Source organism: Alligator sinensis, unplaced genomic scaffold (genome assembly GCF_000455745.1).
Source record: "Alligator sinensis unplaced genomic scaffold, ASM45574v1 scaffold480_1, whole genome shotgun sequence".
Lineage (NCBI taxonomy): Eukaryota > Metazoa > Chordata > Crocodylia > Alligatoridae > Alligator > Alligator sinensis.
The window spans coordinates 203,605-229,390 of record NW_005842462.1 but is presented as its reverse complement, the minus strand read 5'-3'; the positions used below and the strand labels follow the sequence as shown (position 1 = coordinate 229,390).

The following is a 25,786-nucleotide window of genomic DNA, read 5'->3' as shown; positions in this document are numbered from 1 at the left end:
AAAGAGAATGAGAGGTAGACCCAAGAAGTGCTGGGGAACCAATATCAAGGGCTGGATAGTACTTCAAGTTACAGTACACTAAGCTAGCTAAATACAGGGCAGAGTGGAGGAGGGTTTTTAAAAAATTTAAGGTGTCCGAATGGTTGCAGCGGCCCCAGGACTGACTTGACTTGATATTTAATAGAACAATTATCTGATTAACTAAAGATTTCTGAACTATGACTTCTTTGGAACAGAAAAGAATGTATCTTTATTTATCTAGATAAACTGAATATATATTTTTAAATTTCTAAGGGGGACACTGACACTGCATGACTGAGCCTCAATACTAAAAACAGATCATTTCAACTAACCACCCTATACAGCGTTACACAGAAATGTACTTCCTGAAACATGTCTGTCTTATGTTATTAAATGAAAAACTTAAAGAATGGATATTACACCCACATTGGTAGAGATTACCAATATCTAAATGTTGTTAAATTCCAAGTAGAGTGTTCTAAAGCATTTTATTGAACATATTACTTAGCATTTACTTCTCATTCTGATCATCAGCATGAACCAGTGGCCATAATCTTTAAAACATAAAATTGTTTTTGGGTGGATCCCATGTTTGGAAAGTAGGAAAAAAAAAGAGAGAATTCTACATACAGAATAAAAGTGCTATGATTGGAAAGCAGTTAGGATTGGATATAGCCCAGATTTACACCCTCTCAGAATCCAAGCTGATTTGGATCTAACATTGTGGGTTGGAGCCCTCTGACCGAAATGTGCTCTAAAGTCTATTATGTTAATATTTCTACTATCATTGTCAAACAACTTGCTCTCTCTGTCAAACAAATTCATATCTCTTGTCTGTCACTGATCAGACATATCCTCCTTCTGCCATTCTGCCTTTCTCCTATATTTCATAATACAGGCCTCCATCTTTGTACCATTTTAAATGCTTCTTTATAATCCAACTCTGTCAACTCTGTTTCACAAATGTATCACAGAATCAGGGCATAATTCAACTGTCATTAAAAGTGAAAAGAAGTCTTTCCATTGACCTCCAAGGACGTTGAATTAGGAAAGAAAAAAACATACTACTGCTGGTTATCTTCTCCATCCCTCAGCCAGTCCAAAAATGATTCTTTTATAACCTTCAGTTATGTTGAAGTCTCTAGATTTGAGTGATTATTTCATATTATTTAATTGCTCAGAAGTTTACAGGTCAAATATTATTTATCTTAGGCCCCTGGCATAGGCTCATTTAAAGGTGTCATGGCACCTGAGCTCCAGTGCTAACAATTGTGCCTTCTGCTGTGCCATATTTGTATAGCAAGAGGTGTGGTTTGGGATCAGGGATCATAATCCCAGGCTCCTCAAGCACCAACAAATTGAAAGCTGAATGTCCACAGCCCAGGGTGGCCTGGTACAGTCCTGGGGCTAGGGTCAGTAGTTAGTAGATTGTTGGTTCCAGGGCTGACAGTCAGCTCATGGGCAGCCCTGCCCTCGGACTGCACCACAGCCAATTTAGGACCACAGTGTGGGCCCAGGGTTGGAGCTGACAATCATCTGATTGACAGTCTGAGCCCTGCCGCATATTCATAGAATCATTGAAAAGTAGGGCTAGCACAGGCCTCCATAGGTTACCTAGTCCAAACCCCTCCCTGAGGTAGGATTGTTCCTATCCAAACCATCCCACACAAATCCATAAACTAGCCTCTTAATAAAACTACTATCAATCCTGATGCAACACAACAAATAACACTGTAACCTACAGTCAAAGCAAGGGGACCACAGCAGCCAACATCCTGCTTCTGTAAAAGGTTGTTAATATACACTCAAGAGATACCAGGCAGAGGACCATGACCCCACTACAAAGGACGGCAAAAAACCCTCAGTCCATATCAGTCTGATGATGGGGTAAAATTCCTGCCTAACCCCAAATATGGTGATCGGTATGACCCTGAGTGGAAGGGCATGATCCTCTAACTAGGAACTCCATAATTAAGTACAAGCAGAAGCGTTATCACACCCCAGTCAAAATCCCCACTCCAATATCATTCAATTAAAGGCACCATGCAAACTATCTATTAAAATGTCCTGCATTATATGTAGAGCATTTTTATGGCTGATTTGCCATTTTAAGATGTCTTAAATTGGGTGCATGTGTAGCACCCTTTCCTTTTCAGTAATTTCAGCTATGAACAGTCATTCTTACATAAAATATATTTACAAGGTCAAAGCAAAACAATAATTTTAAAATCCTTCTCTGGAATGCCTCATGCTTTCCGTGGGGATAGTCACTGATATGACATGACACAAATAATTTTTCTTTTTTCCTCAGAGATCTGTTCATTTACAGCAAGAATATGTTTCTTGAGTATTTTCATTTTCTATCAAGAACTGTACAGAATTCAGTTGAATTATTCATATGCATAAGTGTTTTCAGTAGTGGGTCTAGTTTCTTAAGACAGTGCGTTTATTTAAGCTCTTAGCAGGTTTAAGTTTTGAAGCACCAGTAGACTTTGCTGAAACTAATGATGAGAGTTATCCACCAATAACATGCTGGGCTAAGTGACTTGAATGAAAAGGTGCAGCAGTTTAATTCACTACAAAGAACAATGTATTAAATGTTAATTGTTAAATGAAGACCAAATGGCAGAGTGCTACTGTGACACGACGGATGGACTTACCATGATGCTTGCTTTTTGGTTTTTCCCATGTGTTTTTTCTATTGGCTGACATAAGTGTAAAGATATAATGCTCCTATTTTATTGCATAAAAAAAAGAAAGAAATGAAAAAACTTTTTTAGTGAAAAGTTGTGAAATGAAAATGTTGGCTTTGGCTAACATTTCAGACAAGATCCTTTTCAAAGAGCAAATAGTGTTTCACAAGTTGAAAAAAAGTAAGCAAATTGACAAGAGGAAACTTTGCATTATTTTTACTTTTAAATACATTTTTAAATTAAATATTTATTATTGAACATATTTTTCTTTGTTTTAAGGTTATTTGGGGTCTCTGCAATTGTCCAAACAAACTGTTCAAGTACCTGGAGGATCATAGCACGTGAAGAAAACGTCTGGTATCACTATGTCAACCCCATTTTATTGTTGGTGATGTACTATACCCTAGCAACTCTTATTCGCCTTTGGCTACAAGAACCCATAGTAAAGGTAATTACATTTTGTTACTTTCATGTGTAAGGAAAATGAAGCTACTAAAGTACAACTTTATGAATTCTCACTACTGACTGTAAAACTCTGTTACTGACACTTGCTTACAGTGGTATAAAATTTGAATCTGTATCTTGAGCATGCTGTTTCTGATTTGATTCCTTCAGGGTTTAGTCTTGCATCTTTTAGTGTGATTGAAGTCAATAGAATTACTTATGTGAGTAAGGGCTATAGGACTGGTGCCTTAAAACTTACTTTTGAATCAAGAAAGCTCATGGCAATATTGTCTGTCTAGGTAATTCAAAATGAGCAGTTGAAAGCTTCCATAAGGATTTATTGCCTAGCATGAGGGAAATTGAGCTGAGAGGTATTGACTGCTACAGAATACTGTCTAACAGATGCAACTTTTAATGCTCTTGCTGCTTTATCATAGGTCTCTTAGATTTTTTTATTGACTATGAAAGAAAGAGGAAGAAAGACATTTCTAGCTCATATATTGGTATCTAGAAGTTTGAATGTGTGGCCCCAAGGGCATTCTAAAGCATCAGAAGCCGAAGCAAATTAAATGATTTAAGATTTGTTATTTTTTAAAAACTTTATGGCAATTTTAGGCGTGATTTATGGGAGGCAGTACACAGCCTTCATTCCCCAACAGAAGATCCAGGAAGCTGGGAAATACGGTCTTGATATTTTGTTCTGCAGCAGGATATGCAGCTCTCTGCTGGCACAGAAGAACTAGAAAAGCACCATATGCATTGATGTGCTAGTGGAAAAAGAGGCTTCTTGTACATTTTCTTCTCTCTAGCGAACTGGTCTGGGCCTAGCTTTTATTTGTCCTCATGTACCATACTTGTTGCATGGAACATGGTCCCAAATAAAATACGCACCTTATTTTTAAAAGGCAGAATTAAGATACCGGTTTCCCTTGCTCTATGCGGGTTCTGTATGTACAAATTTGCTCTTATGCGATGACCCTTTTTATACCAAAAATTCATTATATGCAACATAAATTCACTCTGATGTGATTGGTGTGGTGGAAACCCGGAGTCAGCTGCTTTGTGCAGTGCATTGTGGGAGGGAAGTGCACCAAAATAGTCTCCTATAGTTTCATAGTAGCTAGGGACAGGACGGACCTGAACAGATCATCTAGCCTGACCCCCTGCCACAGGCAGGAATGAGTGCTGGGTTCACAAGACCCCAGACAGGTGATCGTCCAACCTCCTCTTGAATTTGCCCAAGGTAGGGGCAAGGACCACCTCCCTGGGAAGCTGGTTCCAGATTTTGGCCATCCTAACTGTAAAATAGTGCCTTCTAATCTCCTACCTAAACCTATTCTCCATCAGCTTATGACCATTGTTCCTCGTCACACCAGGTGGTGCTAGGGAGAAAAGAGCTCTGCCTATTTGCTGTTGATCCCCCCTGATGAGCTTGTAGGCAGCCTCCTCTTGCTGAGGCTGAACAGGTTCAGGTCCTTCAGTCTCTCCTCGTAGCCTCTCCTGTCCTGCTGCCCTCTCACCAAGCAGGTGGCCCTCTGAACCCTCTCCAGGCTGGCCACATCCCTTTTGAAGTGCAGCGCCCAGTACTGGACACAGTACTCCAACTGCAGCCTGACCAAAGTCACATAGAGGGGGAGTATCACCTCTCTGGACGCGCTTGAGATGCACCTTTGGATGCACGACAAGGTATGGCTGGCCTTGCTGGCTGCGGTCTGGCATTGGCGGCTCATGTTCATCTTGGAGTCAATAATGACTCCAAGATCCCTTTCCACCTCTGTGCTTTCAAGAAGGGAACTCCCCAGCCTGTATGTATGCTGTGGATTCCTTCTCCCAAGGTGCAGCACCCTGCATTTGTCTATGTTGAACCCCATCCTATTCTCGTCTGCCCACTTTTGTAGTCTGTCTAAATCTAGTTGCAGCCCCTCTCTCCCTTCAAGTGTGTCCACCTTGCCCCACATCTTAGTGTCATCAGCAAACTTGGACAGCATGCTTTGCACCCCCTTGTCCAAGTTGCTGATGAAGATGTTAAACAGTGCAGGCCCGAGGACCAAGCCCTGGGGTACCCCACTGCTCACATTTCGCCAGGTTGAGTACAACCCGTCCACCACTACTGTCTGGGTGCGCCCCATCAGCCAATTTTTTACCCATCCAACTGTGCAGGCATCAATGCCGCAGTCACTTAATTTATTGATGAGGATGGGGTGAGAGATAGTGTCAAAGGCCTTCTTAAAATCTAGAAAGAATATGTCCACAGTGACACCATCATCCAAGAATTTAGTTACTTGGTCGTAAAATGCAATCAGGTTGGTCTGGCAGGACCTGCCTTTGGTGAACAGATCCTGTGTGGATCTGTGTTGGTGAATACCAAAATTGTCTTGTAAAAGTCGTAGAAATGGGTCTGGGGGTCAGTACAGTCGAAGTCTTAGAATGTATCTCTCTTTGTTACATTGTAAAGTGGGTTTCCTTTATGTGAACTTGCATTATGCGCCGTTTTCCAGGAACACATTTATAGTATAAAGCAAGGGAAACCTGTATAGAGATATTTTTTGTAGAGTCTCAGGGCAGGGGGATGGGCAAGTGTCCACAGCCAGCATGCAGCTTTGCTTTCAGGTTCCCTTGGCAGAGGCTTAAGTAACAGTAACTGTCGTTAGCATATTTCCTTGATTATCATGTGCACCCCAATTTCCAGCAGCTCAATAGTTAGAAAAAGGTGCACATTGCATGTGAGAAAATATGATATTCAGCCTTTTGGGTTTGGATAGCAGTACAATAAATTCTGCTTTATTAGATATTAGCTTTACACACATTTTGGATAATAGTGTGTTTTCCTATTGGACAAAATAATTTACTGTCTCTTCAGTTAATTTTGTCCTGTTTATTTGACTATCAGCTTTTAGTCTATTTTGGTTTATGCATAAAGCAAAACTAGAAACCAAAGTCAACGATCAAACAATGCAAAGAGTGAGCAGTGCATTGAAAGAGCTTTCCAATTGCAGCAGATAATGCATCATAACATTGCAAAATATGAATGTTTTAATAATCTGGTGAATGAATACATTGCTTTTGGTTGTTTTCAGTCAATCAGCACATCTTACTTTTTGAGGCATACTTAACACCATATCATATCAGGGATGATCAACCTCCAGCCCATGGGCCAGATCTGACCCACAGCACCATGTCATTTGTCCCAAAGGGCTCTCCATGGGTCTGAAAATTTGGCAGCAGGGCAGCAGTGGTATTGCCTCCCTACTGCCAAATCTTCTGAACCATGGGGAACTCCAGGCCATGCATGCTAGGTCTGATGCTTGTGCCAAGCATACAGGGCTGGGTGGAGGTGTCAGTTGGAGTTCTGGACCCGAAGGACCCAATCTCCAGGTGCAAAGGGTGGGAAAGAATGACATCTTGCCCCCAGGGCCCAATCCTAGTACACAGGGCAGGAAAGGGGTGGTGTCAGGCCCTGGGGTCCAGTCTGGCCCATAGATAGGCCTTGTGTCACTCCTCTGGCCCAATGGACCAAAAATTTGAGCACCACTGTGTTAGATCATTCATTCAGTCTAAGAAAAAAGAGAACTTACCTGTTACAAATTCACATCACATTGTCAAGTGTGAGGGTATAATTGGGCAGAAGATATGGTTAAATAACTGTAGCAATAATTTTGAATTTATTTGCCCACAAGTCTTTAAGAGCTGACAAAACATAAGTGAAACAGCTTGAAGCATAGTGCTATGCGGTGATCAGGAATTATATTACCTGTTTCTGGTCTATTTTTATTATTTTTTATCTTGCTCTATTCCACTTCTTACCACGGTCAGCCATCTGCATAATTTCGTTGGGGAAAAAAGCCTTGCAAATAGTAGATATTTATTGTATTAAGTACTAAAATGGAGCCTTTAGAACTCAACAGTTTTAGAGGACTAAAAAATTGATGGATGTGTCTTTAAACTATTTTTTATAAATGGACAATGTTAAAAAAGCAAGCTTAAGGCAAATTCTGTCTTTGTACCAGGGCTTCTTTTTCATGCAGAACTTAGTGTTGCAGTTCCTACCTCTAAAATTATGTTATGTTTTATAAATCTTAGACACTTCAAACAAAAGTCTAACAAGCCATTTTACACCCTAGATAGTGACAGTGGCTGGGACACTTGCAATAGCCAGAATGGCAGCAGTGGCAATTGCCAATCTTGTATTTCCTCCAAGTTACCACCTGGAGTTAGTGGCCCACTTGGCCACCCTGGAGCATTTATAAAGACACCCATTGTTTAGTGCATCAGCACTCTTGGTGCTTGCTTGGTCTTACTGTTGCCAAACTAAATGGTATTCTCTGGGGCATGTTTATATTAAAGCTTTGAATCCAGGAAAGGAACACTGCCAAGTTGTTTGAACCTTGGGATTAATTTATTATGTGTTTGTTATACTTTGTGTTGAAATGGTCTTTAGATTGTAAATACAAACATATATCTATGTGTAAAATGTACTACTATGTTGTTGGGAAGTAAAAATAAATTGACAATTATTGTTCATTCAGACCAAGATTTTAGAAAAGAGGTGCTTAAAGTTATCTTCATAGGGTGTTCCCAGGGGCTGCTTTGCAGCTTTTAGCCCTATAGCCTGGTCTAGATACCTAAATACATGGGCTGATTTTCAGTAATAAAAATCCTGAGCTCCCATGAAAGCCTAACTTCTAGGTCCCAACTTTGAAAATCTTGTTTTTTGGATGCAGAGGGAAGTAAGGTTTTATGCATGCTTTTGCTACGTTGTGATCAGAAGCCCAAGTAAAGCCCAACCACTTAGTAGGCAACACTGTTGATGTCTCTTAAGCAGCAAATTAAATCCTTATTTGAAACATAGAAATAAAGGTGTCTAGTCTTGAAAAAACATAAAGCCGACAGACAAAATATGTTTCAACCTCTACACCCAAATCACTGAGATTTAAAAAATCTGGAAGGTCACTTGGTTAGGCAAAAATGTGTTCTAATTTACACCACTGAAATAACACTGTTGATGCTGATACTTTCTATAGGTTCAGGTGCTGTTCAGCAAAACCCTTGAGAATGTGCCTACGTCCCAAAAGTATTTTCTAAATATATAGTTTTCTAAATTGGGCCAATATTAATGAAGTCAGAATTTGGCTCAGTACTGATCAGCTCTCAATAACCAGAAATTCCATAAATTACACAGAGATTAGCTTAGTTATAGGGTAATTATGAAATGACTATATCAGCAGTACAAAATCAGGTTCTGTTGCTTCCAGTTTTGTTAACTACTACCACACAGCTTTTCCTAATATTGCTACTAACATTGAGATTAAAATCCAGCTACTGTATTTACTCATTTTTCCCCCAATCACCATGGGTGAAAACACTCCTTGTCTTCCACTTGTATACAAGGAAAACACATGAAATACATTGTCTGTCATTAAACTGCTGCCAAAAGCAGCTTGTGCTCAATAATGGAAACCAACTATGAAGCTGATTAAATGCAGCCAACACTGAGCATGAGTATAAAACACATGGCCCATATTGGGCAAACATGCTGATGGGAGTGTGTGTGTGTGTGTGTGTGTGTGTGTGTGTGTGTGTGTGTGTCCCTTAAAAATAAATAGGCAGGTGTGTCCTCCACAGAGAACGGGCACTGGGCCTGCAGGTACTGCAATACCAGTACTAGGAGGGCCAGAGCCAGCCCTGATACCTTTCCTTGATACCAAAAATTTTAATTTATTATAAAATATTAAAGTTCAAGTAACATGGTTCAAGGCACAAGGAAATACAGAAATACTTGAGCAGGGGGTTACATAGCAGAAAATGAGGGTAGGGGTGGGAATGCAACTAAGTTGCATAGGAAACATGCAGGGAGTGGGAACAGGAATGTGAGGGAGGGGGTGTGATGCTTACAAAGCAGAAAATATACAGGAGACCCTGCACAACAGTATTGCATTGTAATAGGGAGGTGTTTTGGAAAACACATACATTTACAAGTAACAATATGTGGGATACAATTACAGAAGTGGGGAAGAGTCTAGGATTAAAAGTCCTTGGAGGTGATTTAGTACAGCAGGGAGGGGATGGTCAAATGGTCCCCTCTATGCTGCTTTTGGCTGGAGGACTGGTGGGGTCCATGTACTGGTGCTGTCCTATGATGTGTTCTACATAGATGTTCCTTAATCATTGGATGGTGTTGGATACCATGGGGTGCTGTATCAGCTTGGCAGGCACACAGGACGCTCTCATTGCTGGGGTCCCATGCTCCAATAATCAGGACCTCAACTGTCATGTCATATCCCTGGCTCCCCAAGTTGTCCACCAGTGGATGGTACTTTTCTCACTTCCATTTTTGGGCCTCGATGAAAGCTTGCCACACCCGGTTCTCAAACAGGATGATGACATTTACCATCACAGTGCACTTGCTGTCATCATTGGTCACAATGATGTCCGAGAACAGCTGGCTCTCGCAGCCTGGGATGGTTCACAGATTCATTCAGAGACTGTTAGTGGTTGGAAGGGACCTTGTAGATCATTGGGTCCAGTCTATCAACTGGTGTAGTTGATAGAGACAGTCCCTGCTGAAGGCAGGATGGCCTTGGCCAGTCAGTCCTGGACGGCATTGTAATGCAGTTGCTATACTCTAGCATGGGGCTTGCAGGTACAGAGTACATGGGGGAGAGTTTCTGCCTCATAGTCACAGTGTCAGCACCTCCTGTCATGGTTCCCATACTGAATGGCGCTGTTGGGCGGTGGGCAGTTGAGGTGAGTGCACTGGATGAAGCACCAGTCTGTGAACCATGTGAGCTCCCGCTGAGCATGAAGTGATTACTTATGTCCCACTTTGAAGTGAGTTTGAAGATTTTGTCCTGGCCAGGTTTTGCCCTCAGGTCATCAGTGTACTTCACTCAGATGGCATCCTTCAGAAACCTCTTCAGAAGGGTCCTCATGGTGGGGGTGGGAGGGAGGTCACAGTGATGCAGCTGGCATTAGGGGATGAGAACAACTTGACCATAGAGGTCAAGTCTACCAGGGCCTTCCACCACTGCTCAGAGGAATGGCTCCATCTCCAGGTTGAAGATGATGGGGCTGAATAGGCAGCCCTGCTGCACTCCAGACTGGATGGGGATGTCATGCATCTTGCCCTCCAATGACCGGATGGTGGTAGTACAGCCATCATAGAGCTCCCGCACAAGGTCAATGGTCCTGTCTGGTATCCTGAGCTCCTGGAGGGTGTTGAAGATATGGCAGTGGGCCATGAAGGCAAAGGCATTGAAGAAGTCCATCCAGGCCACCACACACTGTCTTCTGGCCCTCCAAGCATTGTCCAGCATCATCTGGAATATGAAGTATGTTCACAGCAGCCTTCATTTGACAGGAAGCCCTTCTGGCTCAGGCTGATAGCCTTTCTACTCACTGTCCAGTCTGTGATCTGGGCCACCAAACAGCTTGCATAGAGCTTGTAGGTTGTTGAGCACAGGACAGTGGGTCTCCAGTTGTTTGGGTCATCTGGCTCACCTTTCTTATGAATGAGCGGTAGGGCTGTGCGAAGCTTCGGGTGCTGATTCAATTCAGAGGAGATTTGGCCCAATTCAGTGGCCAAATCTCCAAATCCGAATCAAACTGGGAGACCAATAAAAAGGTCCAAATCAATTTGAAGCTCAGAGCTTCAGAGAGTCAGGCAGTCCCCACTCGCTGCTGCAAGGAACTCTGTGTCAGTAAGTAGGGGGCCATGGGGCCCCCTGGACCTTAAAAAAAAAAAAAAAAAAAGCCCCACAATTACTGGCTGCTGTCAGGTGTGTGTATGGAGGGGGAATCCCCACTGACTCCTACTTCCCCACACTGCATGGGGGGCTGTGTGTCATGAGCTTCCATTCCCCGCCACTCTCCCAGCCCCGTCAATGGTTGCCCCACCTGGCCCCAGCTTTCAGGTCTTCTAAAAAAAAAAAAAAAAGAAAAAGCCCCACACTCACCAGATGCTGCAGCAGCCATTTGGGCTTCTGAGGGCTCATGGCAGAGCCCCCCATTCAGCGTGGGGCTGGTGGGGGGGCAGTGGGGATTGCCCCTCCTTCTGGCAGGAGCCAATGAGTGTGGGACTTTTTTTTTTTTTTTAAAGAGCTGGGACACTGGGGCCAGGTGGGGCAGCCATTGATGGGGCCGAGAGGGTGGGCAGGGGAAGGGACCATGTGGCAGAGTCCTCCATGCAGCACAGGGCAGTGGGAGGTGGGGTGGACACTGGGAATTGCCTCCCACCAGTGAGTTCCGGGCTCTTTTTTTTTTTTTTTTTTTTTTTTTTAAGAGCTGGGATGCTCTTTAAAAAGAGGTGGGGCTGGGCAGGGCAGCCATTGATGGGGCTGGGAGAGTGGGCAGGGAATGGGTCTTGTTTGATTCGGAGATTTGGCCAATTCATTGGCGGCCAAATCTCCAAATCAGATTTGGCTGAATCGATTTGAGACAGTGATTCGAATCATCAAATTGAATCACTGTCTCCCAAATCGGCCGAATCCAAATCTGAAGTGAATACTAGCCGCTTCGCACAAACCTAATGAGCAGCATCATCACCTTCTTCCAGGACTGGGCATCCTGTGGAATTCCTTGCACCCTTCCATGTGCAGAGGGAGAACAGGGGGAGGTAAGGGGCTGCAAGGGGAAGAAGTTGTAGAGGCAAAGGTCAAGGGGGCCACCTCGCCCCCACCTTAGATTTATTTTCCCTGCTGTAGCATTGGGAAGGGGACAAATTCAAGGCAAACCTCCAATAATTAGATTCTATAACTGGAAAATTATAGCACATTTATCAGTTTTCCATACATGGGATCTAGTTACTGGGGGGTCATCTTACGTTCAGGGTTGTCTTATATTTTAATAAATACTGTATTAACAGATGGGGAATTGAAAAATTTCCCCATGGGCATATTATTATATCATAATTGTACATTCTGTATACCTCTCCTGAACTTCTGGTTCTGGCCATCATCAGAGACAAAATGGTAGTAGTGTAGATGTACCTTGTCTGATCCAGTATGGCACTTACTGTTATTAGGAACTGGGTTAGTCTCTCCTCTTTAAATACTTATTGAATATGCTTAGAAAATATATTTTTTCATTCAGTTCCTTTGCCAATTAATTTAGCAATGTGATGCTGTCTGCACATTCAGACAGTCAAACAGCAGAGATCAATTGATTTTACTTTCAGCAAATCTAGCTTTAAATTGTTTATATATCTGTATTATAGTTTATGGCTTGGTTTATTCCATAAGATAGAAGGTAAAAGGTTATTTACTTTTGGTCTCCTGTAAGAAACATCTTGATATTGATGGGTATAGCAATTATAGCTCGCTCATCAATTTCTGAAAAGGGTCCTCCTCATAAAACCACTTCATCAAAGCTACAGTACGTTAAACGCTCAGAGATATTTCAAGACATATTTTTTAAAGGAATAAGAGCATCTAGTTACCTTAGTGTTCATCTTGGAAAATTATCACTTAGGAATCATTATTAACTATGGCATTTACATTACTTAGGAGACAGATGATGAAGAGAAATCTGATAACAGGGAAGAAGACAAAGAACCAGCCTGCAGCTCAGCTCCAATGGAAGCGAAGAGAAGACGCAGTTTGTGGTATGCGAGTCACTACCCAACTGATGAGAGAAAAGTAAGAGCTGGGAGAACAGGTTCCCTATATCAAACATATTTCAAATGCATATTTCAAATGCACAGCTCATTCTGTTGTTAACTTTGTAATTAATGTCTGGATTGGGGGAGCAATGAGCTCTAGTTTCCAAATAAAAATGTGTATGTGATGAGCAGATAAGACTAAGAATGGGGTGGAGCAAAAATATTGTTATTCTCTAACATTCAGTAGAAGCAGTATGTCTGTGGGCCAGGCTGGGAAGATGAATCCCTCCCAGCCTCCCCCATTCCAGGATAAATAAGGCGGCCCAGTATAAGAAAGAGCTGCACAAGTTGTATACCTCAGAAAGTCCACAGCTCATCAATTTGAGGGGATTCCCATTTGGCTAGCTGCAGCCAGATTTTGGGTCCAGAAGTGTTTAAGTTGAGCCTTATAGTAACATACTCAAATTCCAAGAGTACTACATGGACATCATGGCCGTGTATAGATGAAATGAGGGGCATGTGTGCACGACACTTTAAAGTTAGCTAAATGCTTTTGCACTGCTTTAATGGTGTTGGTGTTTGCTCGCGTCAGTGGTGTATTGTGCATTAATCACAGCTGCTGTAGCAAATTCGGTGGCGTAACACACCTTAAATGACTTGGGGAGCAGCAAACTAAAATTCCTCTGCTGCCCCTGCAGCTGTGCAGCAAAGCACTGGGCTCCATGCATCTCAGGCTCTGCAGGAAACCCTGCTGGAAGCCTGGTAGCAGCCTGGGAAGGCAGGCTCCGCCCAAGAAAAGCAGCAATGCTGATCTTTTTTTTTCCCCCCTGGAGCCTGCCTGCCTGCCTGAGCTGCATGGGGACCCAGTGCTTCCCTCTGTGGCTGTGGTGCCCCCCGGGACCACCTGAGCCAGGTGCCTGCAGGCGGGTGCTACCTGGAGAGGGACAGCACTGCCACAGAGGGAAGTACCAGTTCCCCCTCTTCCCCCGCAGCCCAGGGACCGTTCTGCCCGCCAGCAGCTAGCCTCCCTTCCCCACCGCCGGAGAGGCAGGTAAATGTGTGTGTGTGTGTGCATGACACGGGTTTAAAGAGCCCTAAATTGAAGCAGTTTTTAAAAAGTCACCACTTCAATTTAGGGCCCCCATTTCGTCTACACACACCCCATAATAATAAATAAACATTGCTTACAGCTCTGAACTATATCCACTATAGCAGCAAACACATTTCTGTATTTCTATGTCTAATAATTTCAATGGAAACTTTAATACTTCTATAGCTTTGCCTGGCTATTATAGAAAAGCCAACAGAAGACATATGTTTGAAGTCTTCCCAGCTTCATATTATGTAAGCTGGAAAGCTGGTAACTCAAACAACTAACAAAAAGTCAGTTATCAGATAGGATACATTATTTCTTATGAATTGAATACCTTCAGACAAATGCTGTCAGATTTTCAGAGCTCCAGTGTGTATGTAACACATTTACAATATAAAACAATTGCAGCAGACAGCCTTTCTAAAGTAAAGGCATGAGAGAAAATGTTTTCAGCTGAAAATGTAGTCATAGGATTAGTGGAATGAAGAGATGGCATAAGCCTGCTTCAAATGGCAGAAGCTTCAGAGAAGGTGGCTCTGAAATGAATGACTGTAAGATTTGAATAATAAGCAGATGAGGCTTGTATGAAAAGAGGGACAGGAACAAAGAAAGTAAAGAAGGAGGACCAGATCAACAGGAGAGTCACAAACAAGTCTGTGTAGGAGTTGTACACAAGGAAAGCAGTATTGAACCAAATCCTGAAATGGCATCTCATGGAGGTGGTGTCAGAAGAGGGCAGCACTCTGTGCATGCTGGATTTTAGGCCCACCTGAGAAAGATATGGAGAACGAAGATGCAGTCATCTAACAGAGGAGTTGAAGGCATGAATGGGGGGTGCAGCAGAGAGGGAGGTGAGGCAGTGCAATGCAAGCAGTCAGAGATAGGGACATTTACAGACATGGGAAGAGCAGGAGACATCAGAGTTGAGTATAAATACAAGACTATGAACCCTAAACGCAGGTGAAAGATCTAGGTAGAGAGGAGAGCTAGATTAGAGTTACACACTAAGATAAACATCTTTCTCAAGAGGAGCTGATGATTTTTTACATACATAATTTTTGTCAGGTAGTCCTGTCATCATTATTAGAAAATGGATAAGAAACACCTACAGTGGTTCTATACAAAGTTTCACTTAGACCAAGGGAGCTCAAACCCCAGCCTGCAGGCCACATCTGGCCCATGGCACCATCAAGTTCCTCATGGATCCAAAAACTGGCAGCAACAGTGTGGTAGCATTAGCTGCTAGTCCCCTGCTGCCAAATTTGTGGACCTGTGGGGAGCCCTGAAAGCTGGATAGTAGACCCCTGTATGCTACACTGGGTGCGTGGGACAAAGCAGAAGTGGCACAGGACCTGATCCAGGTGTACAGGGCTGGGCAGAGGCAGCATGGGGCCCAATATGGGCACATAGGAGCCAGTGGAGGTGGCCAATGGTCCAATCTCAAAGTGCATGGGCTGGCTGAAGGCAGCGCAGGGGTCAACCTGGCAGTGTGGGCCTCAACAGAGGCAGCATGAAGCCAAGTGCAGACAGCATGGAGCCCAATCTGGCAGCACAGGGCCCACCAGAGGCAGCACAGGGCCCGATCCAGTAGGGGGCCAGACAGTATGGGGGTAGAATGGGGGCCAATCCAGTAGCATGGGGCTGAGGGGAGTGGTATGGAGCCCGATTCAGCAGCATGAAACTCAGTCTGGCAGCACTGTGGCCAAGCAGAGGCAGCTCAGGGAGCAGTCCTGGCATGTGGGACCATATCTGGCCTGCAGACTGGTCCCACACCAATCCTCCAGCCTGTGGAACCAAGAGGTTGAGCACCACTGACTTACAGTGAAAAATCTAAGGCAATAAAATGTGACTGATATGATAGTATCATTTTGCTTAACACAATCTTGTCATGTGCTATAGCAAGAGCCCATTCCTGCCATCTTTATTTAAGAGGGCAGATTTGATGAAAAAAAAAGATTGGCAAATGGGGCCTTAAAGTTTATATATGTTTTTATGGCTTACACTTCATTATAGATCTGATTATAATAAACACATATGTATGTATGACTGCATGTGGTACTGATTACCTATACAGGAGTATCTTTACTTGCTCAATAGAAAATCGTTTGTAAACCACATGTAATGTAAGTGTAAATCGCATGTCGTGGGCTCATTTGGCAAGTAGAAAATTGCCCGAGATGTGGAGTGTGTAGTTAATTCTTCTAGCCCATCTCAGCTGCTGTCAGTGCTGTCCTGCTAACAGCCTTTAGGTTGAATAGGTCCTGTCCATTTCAAGACTTCTGTTAGAAGCAAAGCACTTTGAATAACAATGTAAGAAGCCTTAATCAGGTAAAAGCACCCAAGACTGAGCATATGTCCTGCGTAACAATGCAATGATCATTAGTAAAATGAAAAAAGCTGAGAGCAAGCTGTTCTGCATGGACTAGCAGGTATGTTTATATTGCCTTAGACTGTGACTGTAGCACTGAAACCAAGGGGATTTAGTGAATAACTAGTTCCATTTGCATGAATTATGTGGCTGCACACCTCACCTGCAGCTTTGTAACTGGTTTATACTGTACTGAAGTAGGTGATGTGGTGGTACAGGAGGTTGAGTATGAGTGTGTTTTAGGATACTGTAGTAACTGCACAGTCGGATTTGGAATTATGATACAGTACAATGGATATCATTTCATTGATCATAATGTACAATTCTGTTGGCCTCTTAAAAAATTCTTATTGATTCATTCAAAACAAATCTCTTGAGAGGATCAGAAAATCTGCATGTGTATATTAAATCTGTTAAACATATTAATGCTTGAGCTACGCTGCTTCATTAATATTCTGTCCTTGCATTGCTTTTTGCAGCTTCTGTCAATGACCCAAGACGAATACAAGCCATCAGATGTTAGTATACTATCAGTTTTTGCAATTTATTTTTATTAACATAAATGACTTAAAAATGGATTCCATTGATGGTAGACAAATGTACTGAAACTATTAAAAGGTTCTGTTCTTTTGATTAACGTATCATTTACACTACAGTCTTGCTTATTCAAACCTCCATACTACCTAAAATGAGACCATGTTCCGTTACCTATTACTTAAATAAGAATTTCCTTGATGTATTTAAACTTACTAATTCACAACAGAATGACCAACATTGCACCAACTAGTAAAGGATCTTCCCTATTTCATTGCATTTTAAGCAGAGCATTCAACTCTTCTTTTTAAGAAGCTACCTTAAAACTTGATACAACTCAGGTGTTGCGTATTTTAAGTGTGTGCGCAGTGGCCCTGTTGGAATGACTTACGCTATACTTGAATTGTATTTTGTAATGATAGAAAGTCTGAATCTCTATTGAAACAAACATTACAGGAAGGAAAATTCAGTTAGTGCTAGCAAGTGGCATAAGCAATGGACAATAAAAAGCCAAAAAATGCGTTTTACTAATGGTAATGAACACAGACCATCCTAATAATTTTAAAATGCAGATCAATTATACCTTTCATTTTCATAGCTTTTGAACTCACAGCAGTGATATGGGGATTTAAGTAATGTTTGTAAAAATTAAAAAAGAGAGATAAACTTGTGATGTAATGGGATGTACTATATAAAAGTGAAAATTGTTGTTACAGGTCTGTTAAAGAAAATTCTGTAAAGTCAATGTCAATTTATTAGCTTAAAATGGTTTTCCAAAAATTGTTCTTGGAACTGTCATAGAGCTGAAAGGAACCCCTGTACAGATTCAGGATTTCTACAATTAACATATGGATAATTATTGTCATGTTCCATAGTAAGACTCCAACCTTGCAAGGCTTCCTATTTTTTTTAAGATGTAGGCTTCATTAAGTAAGGTATTGATAGAAAGAAACCTTTGACTAGCCTATAACTTGTGTTACAAGCCTCTCTGTTATCTAAAACAGGATCTTATTCCCCATCACCTAATTACACTGAGGATTCCCTTGATTCTCCAAAATTTTGTTTATTTAAACTTGCTAATTATTTGCCAGAAGAAACAAGAAATTGCATATTCAATTTCTTTAATATATTAAGAACAGTACTAGAAGAAGCATGGTAATAGGTATACAGCTCTCAGAAGCTTTTGTAAAAGGAATGCCTTTCTCCAATCCTCACCTGGCAGGTCTTGCTGGTAACAGTGAATGGAACTCCTGTAGATTATCACACTATTCACCCCACACTTCCCATGGAGAACGGACCAGCCAAAGCCGATATGTACTCAACACCACAATATAAATGGGAACCATCAGATGATATGTCAGGTAGTAAAAGCTAATTTGGGAATTAACCTGTGCTTACTCTTTACTCTCTTATTACATTAATTGCTCGTATACTTTTTGCTAAGTTGCTTTTCATATTGAAAGATAAGAAACTGCTTCCAAAGCAATGACTCCCAAATGACTTGCACATCCCCTGAATCATGCCATAGGCACACACACAGTTTCCAAAATACTGTCCCCATGTTTATCCATCAGCACTTTTACTAAAAAGCCTTACCTTACTTTGGATGAATTCTGCATATGTAGATTTTTTTCTGTGACTCACATCATTGTCTTGCTACCAAAATTACTGACATTGACCTGGATGAGTACTATGGCAGTAGCACAACATTCTGTCATGTGGCGTTCCCTAATGAGTTTAGTGTACTGAAATAAAATTGGTTAGATACTTCACGGTTTACTTATCTTGAGCAAGGACTCCAGGTCTGGATGTGTGTTTCAACCATTGTTTTTAGACTTGTATGAATTGCAATGTAAGAATTTTTTTCTACTTAGAAAAGAAAGAGGAGGAGGAAGAAGAGGAGGGGGAAGAATTTATTGAGGAAGAAAAAGAAAATGCAAAAGTCCATGCCATGGTTTCTGTATTCCATTTTATCATGAAGCAAAGTTACATTTGTGCTCTGATTGCAATGATGGTAGGTATCTGTCAAGAATAACTGAGTTGTGAAGGTACATAAAGTCCAATTATAGAGCTTGGCCAAGTCTAGAAATTAACTCCTGCTATGAAATGCAAAAATGTAGAACTCTTGGTTCAGGGATGATAACGTTTAATACAAGCATTTAATAAAAGGTATCATCTCTGAACCAAGAGTTCTACATTTTTGCATTTCTTTTTGTCTCAGACCACCACAGCTACCAAATACATCCCTTCTGTTATGAGTAAGGTCCTCTTCTAAGTGTTTTACTGAGGGGCAGTTTTTCAGTGGCATTTTCTTTAAAGATTGTAAAATCTTGACTTGATATCTGAAGCCATTGAGTGCAATTATGTGCAAAGTTATTCTCTAGTCCTACAACATAGTCATGACAGGGCAGAAGACAGGGTTTTAGGTGCAAGGGCTCCATGATTGGATTGGGATCATAGTATGTGCTTATAGGTCAGAAAACTCCCTGGTTCTCAGGTTTTGGTATTGGTTGATATTCACATTTTTACTCAATTTGGACATTTTATGCAGGAGTAAAGTCATGTGGTAAACATAAACGTGGCTTCTAGTGTATGCATCCAATTTAAACTCTTTTTTAAAATCAAGTTATAAATACTGATTGAAAAATATCTAAAAGAAAATATAACTTTGTGCTAACATTTTGAAATGATACCACCTGCAGCTTTGGAAAAAAATCCAGTTTGTGCAAATACCTTTAGTTTGTACTGTAGCAAGTTCTTAACATGGTAATTATTTCTCTATCTGCATTTACAGTGCAGGCTCTGGCTTTACTATTTTGAAAAATATTCAACTGGATTTCAATTTCCTATGAAGTTTCTTGGCCCAATTTTGTATTAAAACTAACAGAAACAAATTAGTTTGACTCCTTTTTGTTTCAAGGGAGTAATATAAAAATAATCTTTTTATGGTTTAAGACTTTTATTTGCTGTCTTCTAGTAGGAAAAGTCTCTGGTAATAAACTAAACATAACAGACTGCAAATCTGGATCTGATTTGGTACTTTTTGAGATGTTAGTAAGTAGTCACTTTCATAGTGCCACAAAATTCTGGGTTTTGTTTTCCAGTATCTGTTAAACATATTGTCTAATTATTTTAAAATTAAATTCAGAATTTAAATCTGTCAGTGTAAAAAATGGAGCTAAATATTACTTTTCAGAGTCTTGCATTGAGACGTCAACTCTGAAGAGTTAACGTCACTTAATACCCTATGTTAAGGGTCCTGGGCTAAATTCATTTCTGGTGTAAGTCCCACTTACACTATAGCCAAATTTGGCCCATTACACCTGGTATTATTTCATATCTCAATGGAAGAATAATGTATCAGTGATTCCTGATGACACGAAAGGACATTATATCAGTTCAGGACAAGCCAAGTCTGTATGGTCCAACCTTAATTAAAATATTCAATCATATTTATCTAATAATAATAATTCCTTGTTTGTAATAAAATGGAAATGAAACACGCTATTGAATAAGATACTTTGGAGTTACCCTGTATGTAGCTGAGATCTGAATCTAGCTGCAAATTAATAACATAATTTTACAAAGCCCTTTAAAAGTAAAGAAGGGGCCAAGTTGTGCTGATTTTACATATTATAATTGAGTGAAAAAGTAATATAAATATACAGAAGTAAGTAGGGGCCCACGAGTTTGTGTGCCTAGGGACCACTGAAGGGTTAATACAGCCCTGACAGCAAGGGACTTCAGCAAAACAGTATAAGCCTGTTGGGGGCTTTGTGGGCACACACATATTGCTAGATCATGCCAAAGTCTTTTCCATCTGCATCTTCACTGCTATTGTTACATGGTCATGCCCTCAGTCTACTCCTTTGTCTATGAGTGAAATTGAAACAAGTTCTACAGTTACCAATGAATTCTGGGAGACCTGAACTAATGGTTCCACTAAAGTACCTAGGTATAACATCTTACAAGGAAAGATTGTCTCAACTGAGATTTTCCTAGGAATACAACCAGTTATCCTAGGGATTTGCTATGGCTGGCCACTGCAATTCTAATTAACATAAATGGCAGTGTCACAGCAATGAAAATATATTGTGAACAGTGTGTTGGGTAAAGAAGTGCTGTTAAGTTTAACTGGATGTATTGAATATGCAGGAAACATTTCTTTTTCTTTTTTCCTTCCTAAGGCTTGGAGTATCACATATCACAGCTGGTTGACTTTTGTGTTATTGATCTGGTCCTGTACACTTTGGATGATTCGTAATCGAAGGAAATATGCTATGATCAGTTCACCATTCATGGTTGTTTATGGAAATCTACTGTTAATGTTACAATATATCTGGAGTATTAATCTCCATAATCATGAGCTTCCAGAAATTGTAGACTTTTTAGTAAGGAAGGCACCTGGGGAACTAGCATCTAAGGTAGGTGTAATCGGTTTACAAAATATCTGTGATTTGTTAAAGGACTGGGCAAAGTGCAATAGTCATCAATAAAAATGTGCAGGTCTCTATAGAGAAGGGATCTTCACTATAACGCATAATTTTGCAAGGCAGCAGGTCTACAGTATGGGGAAAATAGTTAAAAATAAAATGGCAGAATCTTCCTTTTTCTTTACAAGTCAAATACAAAAATGAACATTTCTGATAAATTCTTAGTGTGTCTAGAGGATGGTATAAATTGGTTCTCATCAGAGAGAAAATAGAAAGGGTGTTTGGCTTTATAATACATAAGCAATCATGAGACAGCTTTTATTTAATTAGAACTCTTTGTATATGTATATATGTCTTATGTCTTTTTGTCTTATCAATTGCATTGGTTCGTATAGGTGAAAACTCAGTGCCACATTTCTTTGCTATCCTCTTTTTCTGAATACAACAGACTTCCATAGAATGGTTCTTCCTCCTTTTTACCTTCTGGCATAGGCTACATTATTAGCACCATTTCTGGTGTGGCAGCATTTTTATCTTGTTAGACCTCAGCTCTTACTAGGGATGGATATTTGACCAGTCAAATAAAGTTTGGTCAATTTACCGATCAAATATCGGTCAAAAATTGTAAAACAAATTGCCAATAGGTCCAAATTATACACAGAAAAAGCACACATTTTCCATTAAGAAATGTGTCAAAAACAATAAAAAAAATAATATTTCTGTCACAAAAACTACAAAATGTAGGGGTTTTCTGTTTGTTTTGGGGTTCTTTTGTAAAATCGCTATAATCTTTGACTGGTCAAAAAATATGCAGTCAAGTGACTGGTCAATTGGTAATGATTTGGCCGGCTTGCCAACTGTAACTCTTACAACTCCAGACATGTCTCAAATCATTTATGAACATGTTAGCCAAGCTGTTCTGCATGGAGCCAATGGAATTCAAAACTGTAAATACAGCCTCCTGGTAAATCTGGTCAAACTCCCTATTGATTTAAATATCCAGGGAGTTTGGCCCACACTCTATATGTTCAGCCCTTAGTAATTTTTTGCTTTTCAAATTATCCCCAACCACAAATAATCATTAGATAAATTTATTTTGTGCAGAATAATAATAATAATAATAATAATAATAATAATAATACCTTTTCAAAATGACTGTGAGAAGATTTCTAATTCAAGTATTCTCAGGAATATTTATTTGTGCATTTATCCATGATCTATTTGCTGTCCATAAACAATCTTATGAATAAAAAAGCACCTGGGCATTTGTCAACAATTGAATAAAAGGTGTTATAAAATTCAGTTAATCATTAGGTTTTGTTCTTAAGTGCCTCTCTTGCTGTATTTGTACATCCATGATATGTCAGGTATGTCTCAACTTGAATTTCACAGTCTGTATCATGGGAGGGGTGGAAAAAGTAGATTATGCATCAAAGGTCAGCAGTTTTTTTTACTTGAGAAAATTAGCTGGAGTTCCTTTGTCTACATCAAAATACTTGAAAATTATGTTTCAGAAGAATAGATTAAGTAACTCTGGCCCTTGTTCAACAGAGTTCTTACCTAACTTTAAGCATGTAAGTTAGCTCACTGGAGCTACTACAACTACTCAAAAGCTTAAAATTAGGCACAAGCATTGTTGAACTGAGCTTTAGGGTGTTTTTATACATACTCTGAGAGTGTGTGTGTGGAGAGGGGGGAAGGGGGCACTTTAATTAGAGAGACTTGTCAACCGAGTTTTAGATAAAATGCCCCTGCCACCATTTTGAAGCATGAGAACACTGAAACACAAGATGCGGGAGGCTGCTGGAGCACATTAATTGCAAGACTCCAGCAGACTCAGTTAATCAAGTCTGCTCTGACGCACTGAAATTACACTGAATTGGAGTAACCTCCCTGCTTGTATCTGGTACCCAGAATATATCATTCTGGGTGCTGACAGATGTGCAGGTCCCTGCTTTAACTCATGGTGTTTTGCTATTACCCTAACCCTGATTGCGCTGACAGATTGACCATAGGGAACACAAGTTCCCTAAGGTTCTCCACTTCGGAGTACCTTCATCTGATCCCTCATTTGAGGGTTAATTTTTCATGCAATCATTCACTTTTAAAGTGCTCTGCAGACGTGCATGTGTCACAGCACAGCTGTAGAGTGTTTCAGGGGTCCAGTTGCACAAGAAATATAACTTCTGTCTGCACCCCCATGTCACAAATAAAATAATTTGCTAGTCTCACTTCCTGACAATTTTTGCACACAATTTTTTTCACAATCTTGAAACCTTCACCAAATGCACTCCATTTGGCAAATTGTTAGGGACCTACTAAAATCGCAATTTTGCAATTTTCATGGATACCATGATTTCAGGCAGGCTCCATAAAAAACCTCAAGCTGCACAAAAAAGCACAAGCTCCACACTGTTGGTGAGTTCCCTGGAAAAAAAAAATTACCAAAATAAAATGCTGGCTCCCTTTGGGGAACCAGCAGTCCTCCTGACCACTGTGGCAAGGGGAAGGACTACCAGGGCCCCTTGGCCAATCAGAGGTATGGGGGGCCTGCTGCACTTGGCCCCAAAAATGGCTGCCAGCCTCGTGGTCTGCCCACAAAATTGGCTGGTAGCCACCTCAAGTTTGCTAGACCCCTACTGCTTCTCTTTAGTGGGGGAAAGTGAGTTCCTAATGCAAGCTGCTTTGTTAAGTACCCAAGGGGCATCTCACAGAGTGTGTAAGTCTGGCACCATTTTCTTAGAGTTAAGTGAACCTTTCCATTGTGATGTCCCCTTATTTCTACTTGAAAAGATGCTGTATCTGTATTTCCTGCTTGGCAGTGCCCCTAGGCCAAACCCCTAGGTGCCCACCCAGACCCAGGAAGTACTAGTCACTGAGCTAGGGAGGCACAGGGGTGGGGGGGGAGGGCTCCCCGCGCACTCTCCGGCAGACCCAGAAGTGGACTGGAAGTGCTTCTGGTCCACTGCCAGGTCTGCTGCTGAGCACACTGGGGAGCCTTCCATGCTCCTGTGGGATGCTGCATGCACCCCAGCATCACAGCATTCACAGCCGAATCGGAGGATTCCAATTCGTTTCGGAGAGATTAATGGGTCCTCTGATTCAATTTGGATTCAGAGGTTTGGCCACTGAATCGGGCCGAATTTCTGCCGAATCAAATCAGGGACCAAAGCTTTGCGCAGCCCTAATAAAGAGGTGTTCTCTTTCTCTCCTCTAAAGATAGAAGGCAGGGCAGTTTCAATGTTTGTGAGAGAGTAAGTGGTCAAGAGATTCTGTTGGCTAATTTATACAGGGTTTTTTTTTTTAATCTCTCTCAAGGGAATGTAAGTGCCTTAGTATATTGCGAACTTGTTTGCAATAAATGTTGATTAGCTGCATCATGGAATGTCTTGTTTAAATCTGTTATCAGGAAAGTGAAGTTATCATGTATAAAGGACAATTTAATTGCACCTATAAAACTAAGGGAAGATGCCTGCCTGATTCATTAGACTAGATAAAATGCACCCTTTAGATTTAAATAGCAATTTAATGATGTAGTCAGTGGAAAAAGAGAATTGAACACTCCACAGTTTCCTCTGCACACATTTTTTTGTGGGCAAATGCAACTAGAAAAGACAGCTCAATCAGCACACTACAGATGTGTGCTGTATTGTGTTGAAAACTGCATAGCAGCGGCCACTGGCCTGTGGGAAGTCTCAGAGCTTCTGGGTATATTAATGTAGCTAAAGCAATTTATAGCATGAGAGGATCCTCCTTGTTGTGTTTACCTTGTGCATAAGGCCCTTGAAAGCAGCTGCTTGCCTGTGTGAAACCTCTCCTTGCCACCATCACTTAACTTTCCCATTAGATGAAAACCATTGATGTCTATTTTTCCCTGACATTATCAGCCTTGTCAGCAGCAGGGGTACAGTGCTGTTCCACTTCATCTTTACAGTCATATGAATGTTATGTTCTTTTTATATCTCTTCTTTAATATATAAATCTTTTTTGCTTGATAAAGCAATGAAGTGAAGCATGCTTCTGCACCACTTGAAATCAATGGGAACATTGCCTTCAGTGAATTTAGGATAAAGTCTCTCTCAGTATTAGACCTGTTGAACTTGGCAGCGTACAAAACACAGAAGTTTACTCTTTGTTAAAGGACTTAATTTATTTATAAGGTACCTTGTTGTTATGTAATAATAAAGGTATCACCTCATAGTGCTAAAAACCTTCAAACATATTATTATCTCTACTCTAAAAAGAAGGTGCATTTCTTTGACTTTGCCTTCTATAATATACTCAGCAAAATATTTTATTCTATAAATATACTAAAAATAAAACTAATAAAACATCCCAATCTGTTGCACAGATTTCTACTCCTGGGGAGTGCTGAAAGTGACAAACACAAATAGATACTGCTCATATTGTTCAATGCACTACTGAAAAGGTGCTCAGCTACTAAAGTAACAAGGTTTGTGTGACAGGGTAATTAGAAGAGAATAAATTGGAGGCTGAAAAAGCAAGCTACTTATAAAGGTTTCAGGATATAAAGTCAGTATTGTCCCACCCAAATGGATTGTACACTCAAGTAAAATAAGATTGTTTTTAATACCATACATTGTC

At 40.8% G+C, this 25,786-nt stretch overlaps 1 protein-coding gene across 1 annotated transcript in view; it reads left to right on the top strand.

Annotated features, from left to right (window-relative positions):
• Positions 1 to 25,786, top strand: part of LOC102376224 (piezo-type mechanosensitive ion channel component 2-like) — a 518,739-nt gene that overhangs the window by 341,463 nt on the left and 151,490 nt on the right. Inside the window, 6 exon segments of the mRNA XM_025212438.1 lie at positions 2,994 to 3,162; positions 12,659 to 12,790; positions 16,694 to 16,732; positions 17,971 to 18,109; positions 18,623 to 18,762; positions 20,936 to 21,172. Of these exon segments, the coding sequence (XP_025068223.1) occupies positions 2,994 to 3,162; positions 12,659 to 12,790; positions 16,694 to 16,732; positions 17,971 to 18,109; positions 18,623 to 18,762; positions 20,936 to 21,172 (856 nt within the window).